Source organism: Salvelinus fontinalis, unplaced genomic scaffold (assembly GCF_029448725.1).
Source record: "Salvelinus fontinalis isolate EN_2023a unplaced genomic scaffold, ASM2944872v1 scaffold_0001, whole genome shotgun sequence".
Lineage (NCBI taxonomy): Eukaryota > Metazoa > Chordata > Actinopteri > Salmoniformes > Salmonidae > Salvelinus > Salvelinus fontinalis.
Genome location: NW_026600210.1, coordinates 1,070,001 through 1,082,276, shown reverse-complemented (window position 1 = coordinate 1,082,276; position 12,276 = coordinate 1,070,001). Strand labels below are relative to the sequence as shown.

Genomic DNA, 12,276 nt, shown 5'->3' with positions numbered 1-12,276 from the left:
CAGTCCTAAACTCAGCAAAAAAAGAAACGTCCCTTTGTCTTTCAAAGATAATTCGTAAAAATCTTAATTGTAAAGGATTTAAACACTGTTTCCTATGCTTGTTCAATGAACCATAAACAATTAATGAACATGCACCTGTGGAACGGTCGTTAAGACACTAACAGCTTACAGACGGTAGGCAATTAAGGTCACAGTTATGAAAACCTAGGACAACTAAAGAGGCCTTTCTACTGACTCTGAAAAACACCAAAAGAAAGATGCCCAGGGTCCCTGCTCATCTGCGTGAACGTGCCTTAGACATGCTGCAAGGAGGCATGAGGACTGCAGATGTGGTCAGGGCAATAAATTGCAATGTCCGGACTGTGAGACGCCGAAGACAGCGCTACAGGGAGACAGGACGGGCAGCCGATCGTCCTCGCAGTGGCAGACCACGTGTAACAACACCTACACAGGATCGGTACCACCGAACATCACACCTGCGGGACAGGTACAGGATGGCAACAACAACTGCCCGAGTTACACCAGGAACGCACAATCCCTTCATCGGTGCTCAGACTGTCCGCAGTAGACTGAGAGAGGCTGGACTGAGGGCTTGTAGGCCTGTTGTAAGGCAGGTCCTCACCAGACATCACTGGCAACAACGTCGCCTATGGGCACAAATCCACCGTCGCTGGACCAGACAGGACTGGCAAAAAGTGCTCTTCACTGACGAGTTGCGGTTTTGTCTCACCAGGGGTGATGGTCAGATTCGCGTTTATCGTCGAAGGAATGAGCGTTACACTGAGGTCTGTACTCTGGAGCGGGATCGATTTGGAGGTAGAGGGTCCGTCATGGTCTGGGGCGGTGTGTCACAGTATCATCGGACTGAGCTTGTTGTCATTGCAGGCAATCTCAATGCTGTGCGTTACAGGGAAGACATCCTCTTCCCTCATGTGGTACCCTTCCTGCAGGCTCATCCTGACATGACCCTCAGCATGACACTGCCACCAGCCATACTGCTCGTTCTGTGTGTGATTTCCTGCAAGACAGGAATGTCAGTGTTCTGCCATGGCCAGCGAAGAGCCCGGATCTCAATCCCATTGAGCACGTCTGGGACCTGTTGGATCGGAGGGTGAGGGCTAGGGCCAATCCCCCCCAGAAATGTCAGGGAACTTGCAGGTGCCTTGGTTGAAGAGTGGGGTAACATCTCACAGCAAGAACTGGCAAATCTGGTGCAGTCCATGAGGAGGAGATGCACTGCAGTACTTAATGCAGCTGGTGGCCACACCAGATACTGACTGTTGATGTTGACCCCCCCCCTTTGTTCAAGGATACATCATTCCATTTCTGTTAGTCACATGTCTGTGGAACTTGTTCAGTTTATGTCTCAGTTGTTGAATCATGTTATGTTCATACACATATGTACACATGTTAAGTTTGCTGAAAATAAACGCAGTTGACAGTGAGAGGACGTTTCTTTTTTTTCCGGAGTTTAGTAGTGTGTGAAACCCGTCTGTACCAGATCAGTTAGTCTACGTAGGCAAGTCAAAAAACTACAGGAAATATAGCTGTTTAATGTGAGAAGCTCAGCAATGTTAAGATGTTGAAAGTCGTGTACTGTACGCCCGGCATAACAAATACAACCAGATGTGTTACACAGAGCATTATGGGTACTGTAGTACATCATGGACTTACAGACAACAGAGAATTATGGGTACTGTAGTACATCATGGACTTACAGACAACAGAGAATGATGGGTAGTGTAGTACATCATGGACTTACAGACAACAGAGAATGATGGGTAGTGTAGTACATCATGGACTTACAGACAACAGAGAATGATGGGTAGTGTACTACATCATGGACTTACAGACAACAGAGAATGATGGGTAGTGTGGTACATCATGGACTTACAGACAACAGAGAATGATGGGTAGTGTAGTACATCATGGACTTACAGACAACAGAGAATGATGGGTAGTGTAGTACATCATGGACTTACAGAAATGGCAGAGATGCAGATGTGGTAGAGTCTATCATCAGCTGTAGGGTCACATGGTGGGATTACTCTGCAAAGTAACATTCACAAACACAGACACAATGCATTATGGGTACTGTAGTTGTAGTACAGCTGTATATAATGTAATGCTTCATGATAATGCTATAATTATTTATAGGAATGCTATAATGATTCATGGTAATGCTATAATGATTTATAGTAATGCTATAATGCTTCATATAAACACTATAATGCTTAATGGTAATTATACAGTGCTTCATGGTGATGCTATCACGCAACATGGCAGTGGTATACTGCTTCATAGTAATGCTACAATGCTTCATAGTAATACTATAATGCTTCATGGCAATGCTATAATACTTCATGGCAGTGCTATAATGCTTCATGGTAATACTATGATGCTTCATGGTAATGTTACAATGCTTCAAAAAAAATACTATAATGCTTCATGGTAATGATATAATACTTACTAGTAATGTTATAATGCTTCATGGTAATGCTATAATGCTTCATGGTAATGCTATAATGCTTCATGGTAACGCTATAATGCATAATGGTAATGCTAGAATGCTTCATGATAATGTATTAATGATTCATGGTAATGCTATAATGATTCATAGTAATGCTTTAATGTTCATGGTAATGCTATAATGCTTCCGGGTAATGCTATAATGCTTCATAAGTATGCTAAAATGCTTAATGGTAATGCTATACTATTCCATGGTAATGCTATAATTCTTCATAGAAATGCTATAATGCTTCATAGTAATGTTATAATGCTTCATAGTAATGCGTCATGTTGAGGCTACAATGATTCATAGTACTGCTATAATGCTTCATACAATGGGTACTGTAGCGATAATCCTATTGCTTGGGACAGGTCTTACTAGAAAATCTTTGGTATTACTGGGTCGCATGGTAATGCTAGCAGTTATAGTAAAGCTACTGTAGCAGTAATGCTTGGACTAATGCTAGCAGTGATGGAGGGATAGATAGGCTTTACTGGGCCTCATAGTAAGCTAATGCTAGCCGTTATGCTAGCAGAAACGATAGCAGGCAATGCCGGGGACATATTGTGCATGCTACGTAGGCCTAGAGGCTCAAATTCATTCGGACACAGCATAGCAAAATCTTTTGTAACTGAAACTAAAATGAGGAATTCTTATTGGACAAGTTCAGGTAGTCTCTCCCAGTCTGTTTTCTTCCGTTTGTTCCTAATGAATGAGACAGGCCTGCCAGAGCAGGGAGGTTTGGCTGACAGACTGAGGGTGCTGCAGTATCTGAGTAAGACAGTAATGTCTGTTGCAGAATAGTTTTGCTACAGTGTGCCCTAATCAATACAACACAGGACAAAGAGCCTGCAGGTTGCTAGAGCAGGGAGGTGTGTTTGACAGCTGACTGACAGAGATGATACCGTATGTTAGTGTTACTAAACCAAGTGACTGTTGATAAACTAAACTATCATCAGGTAGAGCGTTGGGCCAGCGACCGAAAGGTTGCTGGATCGAATCCCCGAGCTGACAAGGTAAAAATCTGTCCTTCTGCCCCTGAGCAAGGCAGTTAACACACTGTTCCCCCGGGCCCTGAGCAAGGCAGTTAACACACTGTTCCCGCGGGCCCTGAGCAAGGCAGTTAACACACTGTTCCCCCGGGCCCTGAGCAAGGCAGTTAACACACTGTTCCCCTGGGCCCTGAGCAAGGCAGTTAACACACTGTTCCCCTGGGCCCTGAGCAAGGCAGTTAACACACTGTTCCCCCGGGCCCTGAGCAAGGCAGTTCCCCCGGGCCCTGAGCAAGGCAGTTAACACACTGTTCCCCCGGGCCCTGAGCAAGGCAGTTAACCCACTGTTCCCCTGGGCCCTGAGCAAGGCAGTTAACACACTGTTCCCCCGGGCCCTGAGCAAGGCAGTTAACACACTGTTCCCCCGGGCCCTGAGCAAGGCAGTTAACCCACTGTTCCCCGGGCCCTGAGCAAGGCAGTTAACACACTGTTCCCCCGGGCCCTGAGCAAGGCAGTTAACACACTGTTCCCCCGGGCCCTGAGCAAGGCAGTTAACACACTGTTCCCCCGGGCCTAGGAGCAAGGCAGTTAACCCACTGTTCCCCCGGGCCCTGAGCAAGGCAGTTAACCCACTGTTCCCCGGGCCCTGAGCAAGGCAGTTAACCCACTGTTCCCCGGGCGCCGAAGACGTGGATGTCGATTAAGGCAGCCCCCCGGCACCTCTCTGATTGGTTGGGTTAAATGCGTGACGACACATTTCAGTTGAAGGCATTCAGTTTTACAACTGACTAGGTATTCCCCTTTCCCTTTCCCCAGTATCTGAGTGTTACTAAACCTAGAGGTGTTACACAATTATTACTAAACCCAGAGTAACAGGACCTGTTTTGGATGTTTGCCTGAATACATCCCCTAGTCTCAGTAAAACACAGCATCATCATGAGCAACAGCGGTAGAGTTCAAATTACAATGCAGACATTTGACCAGTCAGAAAAAGTTAAGCCTAAGGAGGGAAGGTAACAAGAAATTTGCCACCCTCATTCCATAATAAACATTGTTCAACTATAACACGGGGTGAAAGTAAAGATGCTCACACAACAAAGCTATAATCAGACTGAAAATACAAAATAGTTAGGCTCAGACTAACACTGAAAATACGGAATGGTTAGGCTCAGACTAACACTGAAAAGGCAGAATGGTTAGGCTCAGACTAACACTGAAAAGGCAGAATGGTTAGGCTCAGACTAACACTGAAAATACAGAATGGTTAGGCTCAGACTAACACTGAGAAGGCAGAATGGTTAGGCTCAGACTAACACTGAAAAGGCAGAATGGTTAGGCTCAGACTAACACTGAAAAGGCAGAATGGTTAGGCTCAGACTAACACTGAAAATACAGAATGGTTAGGCTCAGACTAACATCATATCTTAGGTACACTCAGTAAGTTTCATATTCTGGAAGGTCTGTCTGGACACAACTGGACCCGGAGAATCTATAGAAAAGCACAATTACGTAACATTTAGTTTAGTCCATCATTTACCAGTTAATCACCTCCAAGCTTCAGCCATGTCTACTGTATGGAGATACTAGTTAATAACACTGAACACCTCCAGGCTTCAGCCACATCTACTGTCTGGAGATATTAGTGTTTCAGCCACGTCTACTGTCTGGAGATATTAGTGTTTCAGCCACATCTACTGTATAGAGATATTAGTGTTTCAGCCACGTCTACTGTCTGGAGATATTAGTGTTTCAGCCACGTCTACTGTCTGGAGATATTAGTGTTTCAGCCACGTCTACTGTATGGCGATATTAGTGTTTCAGCCACGTCTACTGTCTGGAGATATTAGTGTTTCAGCCACGTCTACTGTCTGGAGATATTAGTGTTTCAGCCACATCTACTGTCTGGTGATATTAGTGTTTCAGCCACGTCTACTGTATGGAGATATTAGTGTTTCAGCCACGAGATATTAGTGTTTCAGCCACATCTACTGTCTGGTGATATTAGTGTTTCAGCCACGTCTACTGTCTGGTGATATTAGTGTTTCAGCCACATCTACTGTATGGCGATATTAGTGTTTCAGCCACGTCTACTGTCTGGTGATATTAGTGTTTCAGCCACGTCTACTGTCTGGTGATATTAGTGTTTCAGCCACGAGATATTAGTGTTTCAGCCACGTCTACTGTATGGCGATATTAGTGTTTCAGCCACGTCTACTGTATGGCGATATTAGTGTTTCAGCCACGTCTACTGTCTGGAGATATTAGTGTTTCAGCCACGTCTACCGTCTGGAGATACTAGTGTTTCAGCCACATCTACTGTATGGAGATATTAGTGTTTCAGCCACGTCTACTGTCTGGAGATATTAGTGTTTCAGCCACATCTACTGTATGGTGATATTAGTGTTTCAGCCACGTCTACTGTCTGGTGATATTAGTGTCAGCCACATCTACTGTATGGAGATATTAGTGTTTCAGCCACATCTACTGTGGAGATATTAGTGTTTCAGCCACGTCTACTGTCTGGTGATATTAGTGTTTCAGCCACGTCTACTGTCTGGTGATATTAGTGTTTCAGCCACATCTACTGTCTGGAGATATTAGTGTTTCAGCCACATCTACTGTCTGGTGATATTAGTGTTTCAGCCACATCTACTGTCTGGAGATATTAGTGTTTCAGCCACGTCTACTGTCTGGAGATATTAGTGTTTCAGCCACGTCTACTGTATGGAGATATTAGTGTTTCAGCCACGTCTACTGTCTGGAGATATTAGTGTTTCAGCCACGTCTACTGTATGGAGATATTAGTGTTTCAGCCACGTCTACTGTCTGGAGATATTAGTGTTTCAGCCACATCTACTGTATGGCGATATTAGTGTTTCAGCCACATCTACTGTCTGGTGATATTAGTGTTTCAGCCACGTCTACTGTATGGCGATATTAGTGTTTCAGCCACATCTACTGTCTGGAGATATTAGTGTTTCAGCCACATCTACTGTCTGGTGATATTAGTGTTTCAGCCACATCTACTGTCTGGAGATATTAGTGTTTCAGCCACATCTACTGTATAGAGATATTAGTGTTTCAGCCACGTGATATTAGTTTTTCAGCCACGTCTACTGTATGCCGATATTAGTGTTTCAGCCACATCTACTGTCTGGAGATATTAGTGTTTCAGCCACATCTACTGTCTGGTGATATTAGTGTTTCAGCCACATCTACTGTATGGAGATATTAGTGTTTCAGCCACGTCTACTGTCTGGAGATATTAGTGTTTCAGCCACGTCTACTGTCTGGAGATATTAGTGTTTCAGCCACGTCTACTGTCTGGAGATATTAGTGTTTCAGCCACATATACTGTCTGGAGATATTAGTGTTTCAGCCACGTCTACTGTCTGGAGATATTAGTGTTTCAGCCACGAGATATTAGTGTTTCAGCCACGTCTACTGTATGGCGATATTAGTGTTTCAGCCACATCTACTGTCTGGTGATATTAGTGTTTCAGCCACGTCTACTGTCTGGTGATATTAGTGTTTCAGCCACGTCTACTGTCTGGAAATATTAGTGTTTCAGCCACGTCTACTGTCTGGAGATATGAGTGTTTCAGCCACATCTACTGTCTGGAGATATTAGTGTTTCAGCCACGAGATATTAGTGTTTCAGCCACGTCTACTGTCTGGAGATATGAGTGTTTCAGCCACATCTACTGTCTGGAGATATTAGTGTTTCAGCCACATCTACTGTCTGGAGATATGAGTGTTTCAGCCACATCTACTGTCTGGAGATATTAGTGTTTCAGCCACGAGATATTAGTGTTTCAGCCACATCTTCTGTGGAGATATTAGTGTTTCAGCCACATCTACTGTCTGGTGATATTAGTGTTTCAGCCACGTCTACTGTATGGCGATATTAGTGTTTCAGCCACATCTACTGTCTGGTGATATTAGTGTTTCAGCCACGTCTACTGTATGGCGATATTAGTGTTTCAGCCACATCTACTGTCTGGAGATATTAGTGTTTCAGCCACATCTACTGTCTGGTGATATTAGTGTTTCAGCCACATCTACTGTCTGGTGATATTAGTGTTTCAGCCACGTCTACTGTCTGGAGATATTAGTGTTTCAGCCACATCTACTGTATAGAGATATTAGTGTTTCAGCCACGTCTACTGTCTGGAGATATTAGTGTTTCAGCCACATCTACTGTATAGAGATATTAGTGTTTCAGCCACGTGATATTAGTGTTTCAGCCACGTCTACTGTCTGGAGATATTAGTGTTTCAGCCACATCTACTGCATAGAGATATTAGTGTTTCAGCCACGTGATATTAGTGTTTCAGCCACGTCTACTGTATGGCGATATTAGTGTTTCAGCCACATCTACTGTCTGGTGATATTAGTGTTCAGCCACATCTACTGTCTGGAGATATTAGTGTTTCAGCCACATCTACTGTCTGGAGATATTAGTGTTTCAGCCACATCTACTGTCTGGTGATATTAGTGTTTCAGCCACATCTACTGTCTGGAGATATTAGTGTTTCAGCCACATCTACTGTCTGGAGATATTAGTGTTTCAGCCACGAGATATTAGTGTTTCAGCCACATCTACTGTCTGGAGATATTAGTGTTTCAGCCACGTCTACTGTCTGGAGATATTAGTGTTTCAGCCACATCTACTGTATAGAGATATTAGTGTTTCAGCCACGAGATATTAGTGTTTCAGCCACGTCTACTGTCTGGTGATATTAGTGTTTCAGCCACGAGATATTAGTGTTTCAGCCACGTCTACTGTCTGGTGATATTAGTGTTTCAGCCACGAGATATTAGTGTTTCAGCCACGTCTACTGTCTGGTGATATTAGTGTTTCAGCCACGTCTACTGTCTGGTGATATTAGTGTTTCAGCCACGTCTACTGTCTGGTGATATTAGTGTTTCAGCCACGTCTACTGTCTGGAGATATTAGTGTTTCAGCCACGTCTACTGTCTGGAGATATTAGTGTTTCAGCCACATATACTGTCTGAAGATATTAGTGTTTCAGCCACGTCTACTGTCTGGTGATATTAGTGTTTCAGCCACGTCTACTGTCTGGAGATATTAGTGTTTCAGCCACATCTACTGTCTGGAGATATTAGTGTTTCAGCCACGACTACTGTCTGGTGATATTAGTGTTTCAGCCACATCTACTGTCTGGAGATATTAGTGTTTCAGCCACGTCTACTGTCTGGAGATATGAGTGTTTCAGCCACATCTACTGTCTGGAGATATTAGTGTTTCAGCCACATCTACTGTCTGGAGATATGAGTGTTTCAGCCACATCTACTGTCTGGAGATATTAGTGTTTCAGCCACGAGATATTAGTGTTTCAGCCACATCTACTGTGGAGATATTAGTGTTTCAGCCACATCTACTGTCTGGTGATATTAGTGTTTCAGCCACGTCTACTGTATGGCGATATTAGTGTTTCAGCCACATCTACTGTCTGGTGATATTAGTGTTTCAGCCACGTCTACTGTATGGCGATATTAGTGTTTCAGCCACATCTACTGTCTGGAGATATTAGTGTTTCAGCCACATCTACTGTCTGGTGATATTAGTGTTTCAGCCACATCTACTGTCTGGTGATATTAGTGTTTCAGCCACGTCTACTGTCTGGAGATATTAGTGTTTCAGCCACATCTACTGTATAGAGATATTAGTGTTTCAGCCACGTCTACTGTCTGGAGATATTAGTGTTTCAGCCACATCTACTGTATAGAGATATTAGTGTTTCAGCCACGTGATATTAGTGTTTCAGCCACGTCTACTGTCTGGAGATATTAGTGTTTCAGCCACATCTACTGTATAGAGATATTAGTGTTTCAGCCACGTGATATTAGTGTTTCAGCCACGTCTACTGTATGGCGATATTAGTGTTTCAGCCACATCTACTGTCTGGTGATATTAGTGTTCAGCCACATCTACTGTCTGGAGATATTAGTGTTTCAGCCACATCTACTGTCTGGAGATATTAGTGTTTCAGCCACATCTACTGTCTGGTGATATTAGTGTTTCAGCCACATCTACTGTCTGGAGATATTAGTGTTTCAGCCACATCTACTGTCTGGAGATATTAGTGTTTCAGCCACGAGATATTAGTGTTTCAGCCACATCTACTGTGGTGATATTAGTGTTTCAGCCACGTCTACTGTCTGGAGATATTAGTGTTTCAGCCACGTCTACTGTCTGGAGATATTAGTGTTTCAGCCACATCTACTGTATAGAGATATTAGTGTTTCAGCCACGAGATATTAGTGTTTCAGCCACGTCTACTGTCTGGTGATATTAGTGTTTCAGCCACGAGATATTAGTGTTTCAGCCACGTCTACTGTCTGGTGATATTAGTGTTTCAGCCACGAGATATTAGTGTTTCAGCCACGTCTACTGTCTGGTGATATTAGTGTTTCAGCCACGAGATATTAGTGTTTCAGCCACGTCTACTGTCTGGTGATATTAGTGTTTCAGCCACGTCTACTGTCTGGTGATATTAGTGTTTCAGCCACGTCTACTGTCTGGAGATATTAGTGTTTCAGCCACGTCTACTGTCTGGAGATATTAGTGTTTCAGCCACATATACTGTCTGAAGACATTAGTGTTTCAGCCACGTCTACTGTCTGGTGATATTAGTGTTTCAGCCACGTCTACTGTCTGGTGATATTAGTGTTTCAGCCACGTCTACTGTCTGAAGATATTAGTGTTTCAGCCACATCTACTGTCTGGTGATATTAGTGTTTCAGCCACGAGATATTAGTGTTTCAGCCACATCTACTGTCTGGAGATATTAGTGTTTCAGCCACGTCTACTGTATAGAGATATTAGTGTTTCAGCCACGAGATATTAGTGTTTCAGCCACGTCTACTGTCTGGTGATATTAGTGTTTCAGCCACGAGATATTAGTGTTTCAGCCACGTCTACTGTCTGGTGATATTAGTGTTTCAGCCACGTCTACTGTCTGGTGATATTAGTGTTTCAGCCACGTCTACTGTCTGGTGATATTAGTGTTTCAGCCACGTCTACTGTCTGAAGATATTAGTGTTTCAGCCACATCTACTGTCTGGTGATATTAGTGTTTCAGCCACGTCTACTGTCTGGAGATTTTAGTGTTTCAGCCACATAAACTGTCTGAAGATATAAGTGTTTCAGCCACATCTACTGTCTGGTGATATTAGTTTTTCAGCCACATCTACCGTATAGAGATATTAGTGTTTCAGCCACGAGATATTAGTGTTTCAGCCACATCTACTGTCTGGTGATATTAGTGTTTCAGCCACGTCTACTGTCTGGTGATATTAGTGTTTCAGCCACGTCTACTGTCTGAAGATATTAGTGTTTCAGCCACATCTACTGTCTGGTGATATTAGTGTTTCAGCCACGTCTACTGTCTGGAGATTTTAGTGTTTCAGCCACATAAACTGTCTGAAGATATAAGTGTTTCAGCCACATCTACTGTCTGGTGATATTAGTTTTTCAGCCACATCTACCGTATAGAGATATTAGTGTTTCAGCCACGAGATATTAGTGTTTCAGCCACATCTACTGTCAGGAGATATTAGTGTTTCAGCCACGTCTACTGTCTGGAGATATTAGTGTTTCAGCCACGTCTACTGTCTGGTGATATTAGTGTTTCAGCCACATCTACTGTCTGGTGATATTAGTGTTTCAGCCACGTCTACTGTCACGTTATTATTGATGCACCTGAGGCTAATCAAGTTAAAGACTTGACCGTATTGAAGCAGTTCACCCAAATTAATGATTCAAACATTTAACCAAGAGAGTAGGAAGCAGATTTCACCAACATTCAAATCACAAACCCCACACAAAAAGTCGACGAGAACTATGAAACAACAAAAGTAACTTCACATATGGATATGGTTTGTCATCCTGAATGAAATAATACAGCTAGTCCCATAGAGATGTAATGGTGTGCACTCACTTGACTGGGACCTTGGTGGACACTTTAAACATTGATAAAACAAAAAGGATTAGGGAGAGTATTTCACTGATAATCAGTCACAACCCCACAGCAAGTCGTAGAGAACAACGGAACAACAATGTTTGGAACAACAGAGATTAATAAGAGTTAACAGTACTCACTCAACCGGGACCTTGGTAGGCACAGCGTTCTCCATGTTCCAATCAGGGTAGTCATAGTAGTCCTTTGCTATGTCTTCAGTGGCACTCATCCTGCTGTCTGGCTCTAGTTCCCACGGATCCTATGGCCGATGAAAATATTCTAGAACGCTGTCTAGAACTCACTCTAGAACACGCTTGGAACTCTCCCGGGAACTCTCGGGAACACTCTCGGATCACCCTAGAACTCACTCTAGAACACGCTTGGAACTCTCCCGGGAACTCTCGGGAACACTCTCGGATCCCCCTAGAACTCACTCTAGAACACGCTTGAAACTCTCCCGGGAACTCTCGGGAACACTCTCGGATCACCCTAGAACTCACTCTAGAACACGCTTGGAACTCTCCCGGGAACTCTCGGGAACACTCTCGGATCACCCTAGAACCCACTCTAGGTACAGTATAGCCCTGCTGTTCACCCAACTATCAGGTCCTGTGTAACTCAGCTCAGGTCTCCTTTTGATCAAGAGGAAAAAAGTTTAGTCGTTTCTCCAAAAGTTTGGTGGTGTTTGCATTTCTGGCTGGTGTGAAGTGGTGTGGTGCCCTCGCCGTACCCTGTGCTTGGTCTCCTCTCTTCTCCTCTCTTTTGCGCTCTGTTCTTCTCTCTCGCT

At 43.6% G+C, this 12,276-nt stretch overlaps 1 protein-coding gene across 1 annotated transcript in view; it reads right to left on the bottom strand.

Moving 5' to 3' along the window:
• Nucleotides 1-12,276, bottom strand: part of LOC129841801 (receptor for retinol uptake stra6-like) — a 113,096-nt gene that overhangs the window by 100,640 nt on the left and 180 nt on the right. Inside the window, exons 1-2 of the mRNA XM_055910022.1 lie at nucleotides 11,630-12,276; nucleotides 1,983-2,049 (exon numbers count right to left, since the gene is read on the bottom strand). The exon at nucleotides 11,630-12,276 is cut by the window's right edge and continues 180 nt beyond it. Coding sequence (XP_055765997.1) covers nucleotides 1,983-2,049; nucleotides 11,630-11,718 — 156 coding nt within the window. The 5' untranslated portion in view covers nucleotides 11,719-12,276. The remainder of the gene's footprint in view (nucleotides 1-1,982; nucleotides 2,050-11,629) is intronic.